Here is a 16,835-nt window from a genome sequence, read left to right on the forward strand (position 1 = left end):
GTGTCAAACCATCTCATTCTCAGTGCAGGTGACCCTTCCTCCTCACGAAACAAGAATGATGTTGAGTGGGGGTGTCTTCTGTAGTCACGGTCTCCAGGGAAACCCCACAGAGTTAATTCTGAATTGATGGGAACTCTAGCCAAAGTTGGGGTGGATGAGTGGCCACCACCAGTCAGGAGCCCTGCTCTGGCTTTGGGGCTGCCATGTTGATGGTGATAGGAGAAGGGCATGAGGAGGCTTCCCTCTGTTCAGTCTCCCCTGGCTGGGCATGGCTTTGATTCTGCTCAGTGCTCAGCTGGGATGGGAGCAGAAAATTGTGGGCTGGCTAGTTCACAAGGTGCTGCTGCTGGTGCCCCGAAGTCCGACACCACGAGCGAACTGTTCCAGCAGGCCCCCGATGGCACCGGAGGGACTGGGGGCAGCAGCCCGAAGCCCCACTGTGCTGCTATAAGCAGCCAAGAAGGCTGACCGCACTTCCTGCAGCCGGGTCTCCCGATCACTCAGAGTGGCCAGCCTGGGGGGAGGGAGGGAGGGAGAGACGAATCTGTTATTCTGGACAGGACCAAGCACTCTCCTCATGCCACACTGGCTCTCTCCTGGCCTGCACAAGGTCCTGTGGCCGTCCTACCCTTGCAGTCCAGGCCCCAGATATGTGCCTGGCACCACACTCCTCTCAGCTGATTCCACTTAGCAGCAGCCAACTTAATTGGGTACAGAGCGGACTGTTGAGAATGACTGGGAAGGTAATGATTGGGGGGAGGGGAAGGATGAGCAAGAGCCTGCCCACAGCTGTCCACCTCTCCTCAGTGAGAACAAGCTGAGGCTACAAGTCTCACTCTAACAGCAAAGAGGGGGCCGCTTTAACAGCCAGGGACCCCAAGATCAGGGATTAAGCATGGAGAATGTAAGACCTCAACCTTCGTGGGTCTGACACTTGGAACCCCATGGGAGGAAGTGCTTGGCAATGTTCTGGGAGAACCTACAGGTCAGGCTCTGCGCCCCTGGAAACTCCTGCAGCTCTAGCTGTGCCTCAGCCACTGTGGTTCCCAGTGAAAAGGGGTGGTGGTGAAATGGGGGGGAGGGTCAGCTTTCCATCAGGATGCCTGTTGTTAGTGTATCCATCCCCACCTGTGGCCTCCACAGGCACCAGAAAGCCCCTCTTCTCTCCTTGGCCTGGAACTACAAAGTCAAGAGGAAGAACAACAAGCACATGCATACTCAAGTCTCAAAGCATGGGGCAGACAGGTAGTCTGTTAATACTCACACGGTGGCTCCTGTCTCCTGGAGGGCTTTCTCCAGGGGCAACAAACTATAGGGGATAATTCCTTGTGTCCCAACTACCCCAGGTACTAAGATAACCCTGAACAGCATACACTGTCCCCCAAGAAACCAATCCTTCCCTAGGTATTTTTCTACCCAATTCCCAAGCCACAAATGACCTGCCATCCTAGAGCGTGATGCAAAATGGAAACCTAGGGTGGTAAGTGTGGAGGACAGACCCGGCCTCAGATGAGGCTCACAGGACCGTGGAGAAGTGGATTTTGGGGTGATGTGTGTATGGTGTGTGCGTGCGTGCGTGTGCGCGCACGTGCATGAGAACAGCAGCAGCAGGTTCTGGGGCAAAGGAAAGCCAAATCAGCTCTGGGAGCAGAACTAAGAAAACAGAGCTGATACAGATTTCTGCAACATCATGAATCACCCTAAAATCTCTTCTGGAGTCTGTGTGGATGCACGGCCCTAGATTTCTTTTCTAATTAGGTTTCACATAGGCCAGAGGCCACGTGTGCTTCCTCAGCTTCCCCTTACAACATACAAGGGAAGAAAGTGAAATGAACATATTTCGCATTCACAGGGGGAGCATCCTCTTCATTGTCCATTTTCTAAAGAGACCTCCCCTGTTTAGACACAAGAAAGCCAGAGTCCAGAGAAGATGTGTGATCCAATTGAGGACCCAGAGACTCAAGAGTGGGCAATGGGCAGACAAGGATTAGACTACTATAAATGACATATCCTCCCAAGAGATGAGCAAACAGGCTCAGAGAAGTCAAGGTTGATGCTCCAAGACACAGCGGGTGAACAAAAGAGCTGGGATGTAGATCAAGTCTGATAACAAAGCTCTGATAATGTGCGATCTGTCCAGGACTTGACCCCATCCTCACCCTCCTGTAGAAACCATCCAGAAGCAAGAGGTGGGTTAACAGCCAGAGAGCAGCTCTTGTATGGTAGGTTCAGGACCCAGCAGCCTCTCTCAGTGGCTAACGCTCCTGAGCAGGGGTGGAGAAGCTGGTTCCTCCCCTAGAGTTGGCTCTTAAGGCAGTTTCACTGTCGGGAAGTCTCTAACAAAGGTGTAGATAACTACTTTTTTTTTTTTTTTTAACATTCTAAAAATTGGAGAGACATCTCATTACTGGCTGAGGGGGTGTGGCTGCTGAGGAGAAGGATGTGCTGGGCACTAGTGGCCACTCCCCTACGTTCAGAAATCGTAATATCTGGCTCTCAGTAGGCAACAGGGACCTTTTCTTCCCAACTCCTCACCCTCTGGTGGGCATGAACTGTATTCTGATGGCAGAGAGATGAGCCCATAGCATCTGAAGTCCCCCCGCCCATGGTGTGGAGGAAATGGAAAGCTTGCTGAGGTGCCCTCCGGCAGCCACCTCTGAGGAGCAGGCACTGCTCCCCAGGCCGCCGGAGCCTCCCCCTGGCTGACATCCATGGGGGGGCAGAGCAGGCAGGGAGCAGGTGGCTTCCACAGAGGTGGCCACACAGGTGGATGTGCTGTGCAAGTTGAAAGCTTGGAGCTAGAGGGTTTTGGGCTTGAGATCTATATGTCTACCCAACTCTTTCCTGCCCAGAGAGGATGGAAAGGGACAGTGGTCCTGCTCAGAAGAACCTAGCTCCTTTCTGGCACTGGCCTCCACTGGATACATACCTTGAACTACCACCCCCACTGTTCTGTTTTCAAAAGATCCTCATGTCAAGTAAGGCTTTGGACAGAAATAGAATCTTTTATAGTTACGCGCCAGCCAGCTCTCCTTTAGGGAACACCCCCAGACACCCATGGATGGGTTTGAGACTGGGGTGAATGAACACATCCTGAGCCACCCATGAGGCCTCCTGCACACCCCAGGGGGGCCCAGTAGCAGTGCGGCTTACTAAACCCAAGCTGTCAGGAGGTGCTGGCACCCCAGGCCAGCGTCCTGTGGCCAGCCTCTGCCTCATTCCTAACCAGCACTCCTGACTGCCTATTTTCGTTGAGAATACACACAGCAGAACATCCACCAGGTCAACCATTTTATGTACAATTCAGTGAGTTGCACAACCATTCTCACCCTCAACTTCCGAGTTTTCCCTCTGCCATTAACGCAAACTCACTGCCCCTGAATTTCCTATGTAATATTTGCTGTTGGAAATGTGATGCCACTGTAGATAGATCTTAAAAAGAGCACAACGCTCAAGGCAAACATTCTTTACTGGCTGAGCTAAAGTGCCATTTGGTTTTAGGACTTCAGGGGATGTTTCTGGCTTAAGGTATAAAGATGATCTCAGAGCAGTAGTTTCAGGGGTTCATCCTGCTCACCAGATTTTTATATGGGCAGGGAAGCATCCTGCCTTCTCAAGCAAGACACTTACAGACAACTGTTAGGGAGCTCATCCGGGAAGCTGAAAGGGAGAGAGGAGTCTGTGTGCAGGACAGCCCGTTCCTGAATACTGCCACAGCCTGTTACCATCTGCCAGCTGCCAAAGTCTGTGGAGAGAGAGGATCCGGGCAGGGGATGGTCCACTGATCTGGGGCAGAGAGGAGAGAGACGAGACGATGTACAGTCAGTCACATGCCTGACAGGGATCCCTGGGAGGGACAGGAGGCTAGAGCAGTCCTGGCCATGGCCACAAAGTTCTGTTGGTGGAGCATCTGCAAAGTCAACCACTGTCTCCCAAGTGCCAAAAAAGCTGGACAGGTTGTGCCCAAGAAGAACAGACCATAAGGCAGGTTCAATTGAGAGGACAATGCATCATGCAAAGACTTCTGGGAGCAAAAGAGCAAGAAAAGCAAGAGCAAAGCTTGGTGACAAGAAGTGATCCAGCAACCAAAGCCTGGGGTCAGATCAGCAAGTTCGATGGCCGACAGCACCAAAAGGAAGGGAGGTGAGACCAGAACCAGGGAGGCAAAAGCACCTCACACCCTTGGCATGCAGATCTGCAGGGTGGGCAGTGCAGAACCCAGTGCCCACAAGGACTGGAAGGTGGTGACCTAGATTGAAGAGTAGGGTGAAGGGAGCCCCAAGGCCACCCTCACATCCTCTGCAGATGCCCTTCCCAGAGCCATAGTTTGTATTCAAAAGGAATAACCCAGCAAATTCTCTGGGCTATGCCCAGAGGGAAGGGATGAATCAGGCAGCCAACTTGACAGCTTCCTCCGACCTTTTCAGATGGAGGTTTGGGTGGGTGAGGGTGAAGGGGGGTATGGAGAGAAAATGAGGAGAAGAGTTGTGCTGGGAATCCACCATTGCCACCTCCTCCCCACTCCTCACCAATCCCTCCTCCCGAGCCTTTTCTATCTCTGGGCAGTAGCCCAGCCCATGGAGGGTGGGGAGACAGCAATCAAGGCCCTTTGGTACCCTAATCTCCAAGGTACATATACTCTTTGATGTGTCAGCCTTTATGAATGGCAGATGGTACTTGTGTAGGGACCCAGAAACAGACAACCTGAACAGCGATGATGGACGGGCAGAGGAAACGATTCAATGACCTTGGCTCACCCAGCTGGCTGGGGTCAAGGGCTTCTAGTCTGAGGTGATAGCTCTACTGAGTCACCAAGTCAGCCTTAGCTCAAGCAGCCGCCCAGAGTACAACTCTAGCAGTCTCTCCCTAACCAGCTCCACCTTAGTGAGGAAAACAGCAGCCCAGAGAGAGGAAGACACATGTCTGCGGTTCCAGAGCCAGTCCTTATACTGCCAGTGAGAGCAAGGACAGACTTTCCAACCCAAGTCAGACTGACCCAATATTGCATATTTGCCCCAATACAAACCACCTGGAGACCAGGGAAACAGATGGGTTTCCACGGTAAATCTGCAAGGTGTTGGCAGCCCTGCACCACACACTTGCCGCATTTATCAGCTGTGCTCAACTCTGGAAGGTGGCTGCGACAGGACTTACTTTTCAGACAGGAAGGCGGCAGGGCTCAAGCAGTCTAATCATACACAGCTTGCCAGGTGTGGGCAGGCAGGTCCCAGGCCATAGTCTGAGGCATGCCCTGCCCTTCTTCAGTCCACTCACCCTTTCTCTGAGCGGTAGCCTGGCACAACAAAGCCCTCCTGTTCAAGCTTGAGGACATACTTTTCTAGTTCTAGCAGTTTGTAGGAAAACAATTGCTGAGAACCAGAGTGCTGAGAAAATGGACAGTGTGCTGACCAAAAGCCCTTCTTGGGCCAGGAATAAGGGGAAGTTTCTATGTCCTAATGCCACTCTGATGGGAAAGAGGTGGACAAATGAATGTGGTTACCAACAAGTTCCCCAGATGAGCCACTCTATTTCCTCCAGTACCCATCAGGCACCATCAACAGACAAGAACTGGGTTGGAAGCAGCCAAGGGATAGTGGTCCTGAGACCCGAGCAGGCAGCACAAAAAGTAGTAGGGTACTCATTCCCAAGGGGAGGTTAGGGCCGTCTCTCAGGGTGCGCAGCCATCTCTGCAAAGCCCTGCAGGTTTCCAGATCAAGCAAATGGGTTCCAAGTAAACCCTCCTACTTGTGGCTTTTGTCACAGAAACGGTTGCAAAGTGCAACCCTGTTCCCTGCTCTGCTCCTGGGTTCGAGAGTGGAGGTTGTGTTGAGAGATGTGCCAGTCTGGATTAGCTGGCTGGAGGGGGCACCTACAAGAGAGGCAGCCGTCACCACGATGAACCTACACCTGTGTACTAACAAAGTGGAGGAAAACATGCAAATCTGCCAGAAGACACAGGGAGCGCACCACTCGCCTTGAATCAATGGCAAATTCTCCTCTGCATGCTCATGCAAGTGTAAACACAGCCACCTCTGCTCGTCTACTGTATGTGAAGCTCGGAAGAACCGTGACCAATCCGCTAACTAGAGAACAGATAGGCCTTAGTCCAGACTGCAGGGCCAACAGCATTCCAGACGTTAGCTAGTTGTCCAAATCTCCGGGCCCTCTGAGGGGTGTCTCCACAACATGTAGGTCCCTTCACAGCTTTCAGAGTAACAACTCCCAACTCTCCTTCCTGCCTCCAGGCCAACCTGGACAGGGCAAGCTGGACGGGATGCAAGACTAGTCCTACAAGCAGAGCTGGAGTCTGGGGTGAGACCTCCTCCTTTACCTGGCTACCCAGTGCTAGGCATAACCCACAGGACCTCTGATATGTGACTGGTGAGGACAGGTCTGGAGCCACAGCTACGGTTTACTAAATACATGTGGAAAAGGTGAATGTTCACTGTGTGCCAGGACTTTGCTCCATTATCTTAGGGCATCCAGGATCATTACTCCCCCTTTAAGGATAGAAGCTCAGAGATGGAAAGTGACTTAGTTACACAGCTAGTAGCGGTCAAAGCTGGGATTCAAGCCCTGGTAACCTCAAAAGTGGTGGTGGGGGCCCCTCATGGCACATCACCTTCAATTTGGATTGGAAAACAGAGGGCCCCATGTGTCTCCTGCATGTGGGGAAGGGTGCAGTGGCTGCTGCTAACCAATTTCCTATCAGAGATACAGGCCAGAGAACAAAGTTGATGTGGCGCGGTAGAAGCAGCACTGGACCACAAAGTCGGTTTGGCCTGCAAGACAGCAGTTCGAACTCACTAGCTATTCTTCAGAAACCCTACAAGGCGGTCACTAAGACTCGATGGCACTTAATAGGGAAGCTGGTCAGAAAAGAAAGTTGATCTGTAGAGAGACACAGGGAAATGGAACTGGAGCCTTGGTCAGTCTGTGCCTAAAGGCCAGCCACTTTGTCACCAGACTTCTGTTAGAACCACCAGTTCTCCTTTGTCTAAATCTGTCACTTCCATCTGAAAGCATCTACAGTGACACAGAAGGCTTAAAGGTGTACAGCTGAGAAGGACCTAGGGACTCAGTCTAACCCGATTACACACAGGAGAAAATAGATGCCTAGAGACATCAAGTCACTTGTCTGAGGTTTTCAAGCCGACACCTCGAATCTTAGATGATAAGAGGTGAGATGTCACCTAATGTGAACAAACCCCCTCAGCCCCCAGCTGGCACCCAACATCTCCCTCTGATGTTGCCAGATGCTCTTAGAGTCTCTGTCCAAGTGAATGCCTCCAGCAACTAGGCCCTAGGGACGTCTTTCACCTCAACAAAGGTCTGAACGCACAGAGCAACTGATTTCCCAAATAGTTAGGAACATGATTTCATAACACATTTCAGCTCAACTCTGGAAGGTGTCTGTGGCAGGACTGATTTTTTATACAGGAAAGGGGCAGGGCTCAGGCAGCCTGGTCTTTAACCATCTGTTAGGAGTGGAAGGGCTAGGGTGCAAATGAGGGAGAAGAGTCACTGAACCCGTGGGTTTTCTGTGGCAGGCTGAGAAGTATAATGGGGCCCGCCCTTAGTTTTCTCTTGCGTCTTGAGCTGGCATTGCCTTTAAACGTCTCACGGCTCATTCCTGGTGTGGAGCAGTGCCCCACGCAAGGACACATCAAATGAGAATGGGACAGCAGTGGCACTTGTTGCAGAAAGCAGTTGGCAGGGCAAAGGCTGCCTCATTAAAGGCAGCTGGAGACAGAGCTCACTTCTGGGGGAGGTTAGCTGGTGATGATGGTGGACGGGGAAGGAACAGTTAACTGGGCATCAGAGGGTGTTCCTCTGTTACCACTTAGGTATTCAGCTAGGCTGCAGGGTTGTCCCTCAGCCACAAGTTCACCTATTCTTTACGTTCCTTGAATTCATAGAGTGCTCAGCAGTGGCACCATCTCTCCTTGGGCACAGACAATATTGTGCTAATAGTCCCTACCCCAGTGGACACCTGACCCCAGAGCAGGGACTGAGGCCACATACCCAGTGCTTGTGGAGGCAGGTCAGCTCTGTGACTGATGAGATTTAACAATGGTTCAAAGTGCAACTCCATCGGAAGCTACTGCCATGGCAGCTAATAATGCATAAAACCACCAGTCTTTCCAAAGGGAGAGGCTGGAAGCTGGGGCTGGATAATCATCAGCGTCCTACAGAACTTTCTTCCTAACCCAGCCACACCTACTAATGAGAATGGAACTTCACCCGTTCTTTCCACAGGTATGAGGCCTGCTTTGAAGAGAGGGTTCACATGATGAGAATTTTAGCCTCAGTGAAGGGTTCTTTCCACACTTCCTCCTGCTGTGTGGAGGAGCTGATTGGTTACCATTACTCAAGAGGCAAGGAAGCTAATGACAGAGGGACAGGATCCCTCAGGCACTTACAGATAAAAGAAAAGAAATGAATTTGAATGTTAATGGAAATACATAATTAGAGTGCTCCAAATCTCAATAGACATTCAAAACCTATGGCTTTCAAACTGGCATCCAAACCAGCACCTTGTCAGCCCAGCCTGACTCCAAAGGGTCATTCCTAGAAGAAAGGAGCTGAAGAGCTCAGCTCTCAGAAGCCCATGTAAAGCCCGCAGAGCCAGGCCCACTTTGGTCCAGTTATCCTTAGCTTGGCCAGGCTTCATTTAGCACACAGGCAGTAAGGCCAGAGGGCACTTCCAACCCTCCTCAGTCCCTCAGATGAGGGGGCGGGGGGTCATCCTGAACTGGCCTAAAATGTCTGAGCCACCACGCAGGCAGAGACACCAATGAGGCCAATGGCAGTTAAGTAAGGGCAGCCTTCTATCTCCTTCCCCAAAACTATCACAAGACTGGAAGGTACAATTCTTTCGGCAGAAGAAAGGGATGATAAAAAGCTAGGGGCCTGAGGAGAGGTGGCATGGCACTGTCTTGAGTTGGGAACCCCCAGCAGTTTGGACAGTTCAAACTGGGGCAGGACCCAGAAGACAAGGGGAAGCTTTTGTTTTTTAACCCCAACTGTCCAGCCTGCTCTTCAAAGAGGGAAGGAGGCAGGGACGATAAGCAGGAGCTAGCCCAGAAAGATGTTCCACGGCACTGCAGCAGGTACAAGGGTAGTGGGCACAAGAGTGGTAGCAGCCTCCCCCCATGTCAGCCCTATACAGAGGATAGAAAAGAGCACAGACCATGTGGGTTTGTCTGCCTGGCACCATGCCTCTGCGTAGCCACATGTACCAGACCTTGCGTGGGGCTAGAGGATCCGTGTCTCATTCAGCAGACATGATCCACTGCAGCAGACACTGCTGCCTCCTGTGGCTGGTGCAGTGAGGAGCCCCTTTGTCTCCAAGCACACCCGCTCGGCCACACAGAGAAAAAGCAGAGGATGGTGACTGAGGTCTTTCCTTAACCGACTAATAAGACTACTACCACAGAGGAGAACTGAGCCCCAAAGTCACATGGAAGATCTAGGCTTGAACCCGGGATGGACTCTACAGCTCTCTCTGCTAACTACCCCTCTCTCCTTGAAATTTATAAAACATCACTTATGTCCCATATTACTTGCTCTCCCCTTCTGGAGAGACACCCTCAAGACTTTAGAAAATAAAATTTACAGGATTCTTCCCCAGGGAGTGTAAATGGCAAAACTACAATCAGGGTATGCTTTCTCTAAAGGCAAAGCCTCTAGCCTACTGCTCAGCTTTCATCCCATCCAGGAAACACAATTCCTGCAAGCAAACGGAGCTGAAGGTCCCATGTCCAACCAGCTGATCTCCCAGGGTTTTCCTAGTCACATACATCTAGCTAGCTCTCCTCACCAACTCAGACAGGCAATGTGAGATCCATCCTCTTCAATCAGCATGTGACATCCAGAGAGGGCAAAGGCCTGCCAAAGGCAACAGGCAGAGGCTGGCTCCAGCCCATCACATCACACCACTGCATCGTGTGGACTCCCCATCTGCCAGGCCGCAAAGAGGAGGAGCCTCAGACTAATCTAAGAACTAGCTCTCGCTCTGTGCCAAAACACTACACCCTTCTCCCTGCAAAAGCCTGCTGCCAAGTTGAGTTCCACTGGCCTCCTGGGTACCACTGTCCCCCAAGCTGCCCATCAAGGCATCCAGTTCCTAACATACCAGCAAAGGCAGCTCAGGCACTGAGCAGTTGCCTCCAGCCTCCTCAGGAGAGGAGGCTTAACCACCACACCAGCAGCAGGGTGGGTGCTGGAGCTCCTCACCTGGGTTTAGGGACCTCCAGGGGACTGCTACCCAGCCTGAAAAAGTCAGAATGGTTTGAGGATGAGGAGCTTGAAGACTTGGCCTCGCCCAGTCCCGGATGGGCAGGTAGACGGTCTTCCAAGGGTTGTGGCCGGCTGCAGAGCACACTCTGTGGCGACGATGAGTGACTCTTCCTCCTGCAGTGGGAGAGGGGGCAGTCAGCCTTTAAGTGCCTGTGAGGCCCCCACTTTCCCTCCCTTCCACTGAAGGAGCCACTAAGCACTGCCCAGGCCCCGGGCTCAGGACCACAGCATAAGGACAGGGTCTACATGGTGACACTGGCCTGCTGGCCTCAGAGTCCATGTGAGAAAAGGGATGCTTCACTTATGGTTCAGAAACCTCTCCCCTCCGAGATGCAACAAAAGCTTGGGCCTACTGGTCCAGAGAGAAATTCCCTAGTTCTCATCAGATTCTCGAACAAGTTCCCGAGTCCCAGTCAACACACTGCCTTCACCCTTGGCATTTCCCTTTTTTCTAAACGGAGGCCCTAACTCACAAGAGCTGACACATAGGAGCCACCCCAGGAGTTCCTGTAACACCAACCTCCACCTCCTCCCTTTTCAGCCCTGCAAATTCTTGGCCACAAGTCCTTTTAGACTTCCACACCGGCATGGATAGTGCCCCTCCCCAACCAGATGGCTGGCCTCAGAAACCCCATGGAGACAGCAGGGGCACGGAACTGTATTCTGGACCTGCTGTTGGGGGCCCTTTATTCCCAGGACTTCTGCCCTACTCTCCGGAGCTGGGGCCTTGGCCACAGCTGTGAGCAGGCCTGGCTCCTCACCAAGTGGCCTGAGTCTGTACTCCTGCAGGGACCAGCTCCACGGCCTCATAGGTGAAGCTCCCAACTGCTCCTGGAGAGCTCTCCATGACCAGGGAGAAGTCGCTGCCAAGGCTGGTGGTGCTGCCACGGTCCCTCCGCCCTGAAAGAAGCCAGTGCCTCAGTTAACACACTGGTGCCCACCTCTTCCACACCATACAGCTGGAGAGAGGAGCTTCTAGAAGGCACAGTTCCTGCATGGTCAATACTCTGAAAGATGTGCAGAGGAAAGGAACCTGCTGGGGTACGGGACTCACTCAGCATGCAGATATCTTCCAAGGTGAGTCCTGCATCCCGGGCTGGCAAACTCTTCCTCCTGTAAGCATACACCCAAAACAGTGAATTCCAGATCTACCGGGATTCTCCTTTGTTCTGCTTTGCCCCCTGCAACTCCCAACTAGAGAAGAGGCTACAAACGGATGATGGCTCATGGAGATAATCCCACCTAGAAGGCTAAGAAATGCTAGGCCCACTTCTGGGGTCTGCTGCCTGGTTCTTATCGATGTATTGTGCAGACTTTTGAGGTCAGCTAGGCATGGCGCCCCCATCAGCTTGGCCCTGAGAACACATGTCTGGGAATGTGTGTTTGACTGTCAGGGGATCAGGAAACACAACTCCCGGAGATTGCCCTATGGCAGCTTCCAGCCAAAACCCAATTCCCTATACTGGAAGCACTTCTGGCCCCTAATGGTGCAGACATGCCTTCTGCAGGGGCCAGAAGGAAGTGACAGAGAGCAGGGAGTTGGACTCTTACTGTTCTTGGGCAGGCTTTTTGCAGCAGCACCTGTTCTTCTAGTAACCAGAGACCACTTGTCTGACCCCTAAGCCTTGAGCCAGTGTGACTACAGGCTGACCCTGGTGTTCAGGCAACAGTCAGTGAGGTAAATGCCAGCCTGGTGGGCAGTAGTGAACTGGGAGAGCACAAATGATAGCAAGGCCAGCCCAGCGTGAGAGCAGGCCTCCTTACCTGTGTGTTTTCAGAGCACAGAACTCCTCGGAGGTGATATGCTTCAAAAAATTGAAGCAGAAGAAGAATATCTGAAAGACACCAAAAAGCAGGAAGCACTGAGAGCGTGGCCTTCTCCAGGCGAAGACTCGCAGCAGGATTCCCAGGGAGTGTGGAGCAGGGACAGCAGCCCTGCTTTGGGGACGCACACGCCTGGATATTCTGCTCTAGAAATGGTCTGGGAGTAGAGAGGATTCAGGGCCTGGCTGATGCACTTGGGCTGGCGTGGAGGAGAACAGGAAATACCTGGGACTGTAAGAGGGCAAGCATGAGATTTTTCAAACCCTACTTTCAAACTCAGTATTTCCCTTGCTGTGGGGGGCACAGGATCACGGAAACGCAGCTTCTCCCTCACTTCCCTTCTCAGAAGCCCAAGAAGAGAGACTAACAGGGAAGGGCAGTTGGGCAGTAGGGGTGAGGTGGGGTGGGGGGTATGGAATGACAGAGGAGGAAGGGATCCAATTGGGGGGCAGTCCAGAAATGTGGGTCAGAACAAGTTGGATGGAGACAGCCTGACCCAGAGGTTCCAGTGTGAAGGTTGAGGCGGTCCAGGAAGAAGAGTACGCCTGGCCTCTGGCTATAGACCCGCCTACATGAGCAAATCCCTCTGCTCCCCAGTACAGTGGCTCCCCAACCAGTGCACACAGAGGAGTTCCATCTCTGGCTGTTAGACAAACCCTAGGTGACTTTGATATGTGGGGTCCAAAAGCCCTTGTCTCAGAAACCCCTCCATGGTGTCCCATAGACCCCCAGAAAACTGCTCTACAACCAAACCACCTAGGTCAGATCAATGTCAAAATCAAAAGAGTGTGTTCATTACAGCTGGTTTCGTCTTTGATATGCTAATAAACTGAAACTCAGCTAGGAAGAGCAAAGTAGATAGGGTTCTCGAATTTGCAACCAAACTCTTAGTTTAGAAACACCTTTAAAGCATTTGTATATGAGGGCTGGTGGGAAGAAAGCAAGCCCCTACCACGAAGACCAACTATTCCAGCTTCACAGACCCTCTAGCTTAGGCAGAGGGTAGACCCAGACCAGCTTGGCAGGCTTCTACTCTCAGTTCAACCTTAGAAGGCAGCATCTGACCTTCTTTTGGGTGGAAGGTCATGGAGGGCAGAATGTTCTGAGTGCCAGCAAGTCTCTAATGAAAGGCTACAAAGGGGCCTTACACAGGATTTCAATGTCAAAGCAGCGGCTGCTAGCAGAGTTCCCAGCGGAGTGGGCTTATGGGCTCTGCAGCCCTGGCAATGCAGAAGTGCTTAAAAGAGATTTGGGAGGGAGAGAAGCAGCTGAATGGAGAACAAGGTAAGATGCTGAGAGGAAGGTAGCCTCAGGAGGACCGGATGAGGAAGAGGAAGACGCTGTAGAAAGGGGGAGTTGGGGTGCTTAGAAGTCCCATGCTGAGCCATCTGCACCCAATCTCTGAATGAGGTGGCATGTTCAATACCAGAAACCTCAGGCACAAGACCTTATGACTCAAGGTCACCAAGGTAAGCAAGATGTCAGAGATTCACACTCAGGTCTGACTCGGGGCCTGTGAGTAAAGAAAACCAGCACGCACACCAAAACAGTCAAAAGTAGCTCTGAGTAAAAAGGCGGGGGCATGGAGGGACTGTAGGACACACAAAGAGGACAAGAAGTGTTGGGAGGGAAACACAGTGCTTAGTCTGGGCTGGGCTCACCATGGAAGGTCCTGGGATTTAAATGCTGACAATGGTGTGATGGGAAGGAGAACACAGAGAAAAGCTTCTATGTGTTGGATGCAAGGATGTGGGATGCCAAAAAAAGACTTGAAAATTGGTTCCCAGGTTGAGTACAATAAAACAAGGTAGGAGCTCTGGTAGCGTAGTGGTTACGAATCGGGCTGTGAACCTTAAGGCCAGCAGTTCGAAACTACCAGCCGCTCCATGGGAAAAAGATGAGGTGTTCTGCTCCCGTAAAGATTTACAGCCTCGGAAACCCTGTACAGGGTCGCTATGGGTTGGAACCGACTTGACGGCACTTAACAACAACAACCTGTTGTTGCATGGCAGCAAAAAGGGGAGAGCTGACATGAAGGTCCCAGGTGGCTCTGTGCTATGAAGTGGGGGGGAAGGGGTGTCTACTGGAAGCTTAGGGGACAACCCTACTTAGTACAGCTCTTACCCAGCATGCACCTCTCTCTTGTCAGCAATAGAGCCCAAGGCCTGAATTATGCTCACAGGCCAGGAGCAGGACTTACCTCCTCTCCTTTGCTGAGCCGATCTACCAACATGTGTCTGGAAAAAAGAAGGGGTCAAAAAAAACAAGGTAAGATGCCAATAGAGCACAAGGGTCACAGGCACTAGAGTATCAGATGGGGCCTGATCAGCAGTGTCAGGCCTCCCAGGGGTATGGGCTTGGCCTCACCTCCAAACCCCAGTCGTGGAACCCCTGTACCCTCTCACATGTAGAGAGTGAGTCACCAGAACATGGGCTCCACGCTCTGCCCCGAGCCCAGTCCCCAAACTGCACTGCTCTCAGCTTACCCAAAGAGGAACCAGTCATAGGCCACTGTCAGGTAGAGAATCTCAGCAGGCTTCAGGGATGTGTGGATCAGCCCATCCTGGATACAACAGGGAAGAAAAAACAAGATCTGAAAGCTACCCCCGCCATGAGGTGAGCAAAAAGTTGCTCATCCCAGGTGCTCAATTAGAGCCAGTGTTAAGGCAGGGTCCTGCGAGAGTCAGGAGTGGTGACAGCTCACCCCAGGAAGAGGTTTAAGCAGAATACCTGCACTGAGTATTGGAGGTCCTTCAATCCCAATCTCTACTTTTTGGAGACAATCCTAGTGCTCCCAAGGTCTTGGTCGGGGTCACTGAATGTCCTGCCCCATCCCCAGCTCACCCATACTCACAGCCCATAAGGAAAGGCGCAGGAGAGAGATGAAGAGTGGGGTCCGGTCCCAGCCTGAGATACAGTGCACCAGCAGCCCGCTGTCGTCTGTGTGGACCATAGAACAGGGACCCTAAGAAGGGGCTGGCATGAGGGGGGTCAGTCCACCCTTAGTCTTGCTCTCCCTCAAGTAGTGGGCCTCCCTAAGGTTCTTCTCCAACCTAGTACCAAAAAGCTAATATATTTTTGTCCACAGCACCCCTTCTTTCTGCACCTCTGGCGAGTGGTTCAGCCCGGACAGTCCTTCTGCCCAAGTCACTTAGTGAGTTTCTCAAGGGGGTGCCACAGAAATCTGGGCATAGTTCTTCAACGTGCTGTCCCATCAATCTCAGGGTATATAGCTTCCCTGGTCAACATCCACAAGATGCTAGTAGTTCCACAACAGTTCCTGAGGACAGACGGTGAGCAAGACTGTCCCAAGGGGAAACACTGATTATTAGCTGAAGGGTAGGTGTGGTCTTTGTTATCTTGGCCATATGACTGGTTGCAGGATGGCAAGACTGGGACTGAGGCAATCTCTTTGGGGGAGTAGGAAATATGTCAGCAAACAGTGGGCATGAGAGATGAAGACTCCTTATGATACTCTCTAGGTCCCTGGTGTGACACTGTACAATAAGCACTCGACCACAAGTTTAGTGGTTCAAACTCACCAGCCGTTCCTTGGAAACCCTATACAGGGTCGCTATGCATGGGAACTGACTTGACGGCAATAACAGCAAGATCTGTCTTGGGACTTCTTGGTCACATTAGCCAATGAATTTCTATTTATTCAAGCAAGCTTAACTCCAAAGAAGCCCTAGTAGCACCTGATGCATCAAAGAGCCAGCCTGTTCGAGACACAAACTGCACACACAGGACAGGCTGGCAGAAACAGCCCAGGAGTCCTCTATGGACGTCATAAAGGCCACACCTCAGGCCTTGTCTATCTATAGTATGGCCTGTCCTGGCCCCTACACAAGGCTGATGCTCTAAGTGTGTGTGTAGTTAGATGTGGTGGTTATTGTTAAGTACCATCGAGTTGGTTCTGACTCAAAGACACTGACAAGTAGCTGTTGGGTTTGAACTAACCTTGTGGTTAGCAGTCCAGCGCTTAACCTACAATGCCACAGTAGGACTCTTATTAAATGACAACTTTTGTTTTCCAGGGTTTTGAGAAAACAAAATACAGTGGACAAATCCCACCCAAGCTGGGAGATTCTAAGAAATCCCCAAATCTCAAATTTGGTATGTGGCATCATACTAGTGGCAAGAAATAGGTTATGTGAGGTGTTTACGAACTTCAGCAACTGAAGATACAGTGGCTCAAACACTTTGGAAGAGACTCACCGTCACTGTTCACTATGGAAAGCAGCAGTTTCAGGTAGTTTTGTGTTTGTTGCACCAGGTCCCAACTCTATTAAGGAAAGACACCAAAGGGTCTAGGGTTAGATAGCTAACTCAGGTTGTGTATTTAAAGTACTTAGAAAATAAAATGCCATTGACTCTTCTAGCACAGAAATCCACACAGGGCATAGTTATGACCAGGTGTAGTTATCAACTCTCACATTCTCCAGCTCCGGTAGCTTTCTTTTTTTTTTTTTTTTTCCGGTAGCTTTCTTGAGCCTCTCCCCATGTCCCTCACTCAGTGAGCCCACATGAAGGCCAAGGAGTGGATGGGATAGGCAGCCCCCACTCACACCCCATAGCACCAGACAGCAGTAATGGCATGTGACATCCGCTGGGCCCAGAATCAGGAAAGGTGGAGAGAATTTTGAGCTTGCAACTAACATCTCAGAAAGACCAAATGGAAAGAGGAATTCTGCCCATTTCACCATGTC

The 16,835-nt window shown here is 51.6% G+C and overlaps 1 protein-coding gene across 1 annotated transcript in view; it reads right to left on the reverse strand.

Moving 5' to 3' along the window:
* Positions 1-330: 330 nt before the first annotated feature.
* MTMR14 (myotubularin related protein 14) overlaps positions 331-16,835 on the reverse strand; it is a 42,969-nt gene continuing 26,464 nt past the window's right edge. The window contains exons 10-18 of the mRNA XM_006851559.1: positions 16,345-16,411; positions 14,981-15,066; positions 14,613-14,689; positions 14,327-14,363; positions 12,067-12,137; positions 11,357-11,415; positions 11,064-11,202; positions 10,240-10,416; positions 331-514 (exon numbers count right to left, since the gene is read on the reverse strand). Of these exons, the coding sequence (XP_006851622.1) occupies positions 331-514; positions 10,240-10,416; positions 11,064-11,202; positions 11,357-11,415; positions 12,067-12,137; positions 14,327-14,363; positions 14,613-14,689; positions 14,981-15,066; positions 16,345-16,411 (897 nt within the window). The remainder of the gene's footprint in view (positions 515-10,239; positions 10,417-11,063; positions 11,203-11,356; positions 11,416-12,066; positions 12,138-14,326; positions 14,364-14,612; positions 14,690-14,980; positions 15,067-16,344; positions 16,412-16,835) is intronic.

The sequence above is a fragment of the Chrysochloris asiatica genome, unplaced genomic scaffold (genome assembly GCF_000296735.1).
Source record: "Chrysochloris asiatica unplaced genomic scaffold, ChrAsi1.0 scaffold00030, whole genome shotgun sequence".
Lineage (NCBI taxonomy): Eukaryota > Metazoa > Chordata > Mammalia > Afrosoricida > Chrysochloridae > Chrysochloris > Chrysochloris asiatica.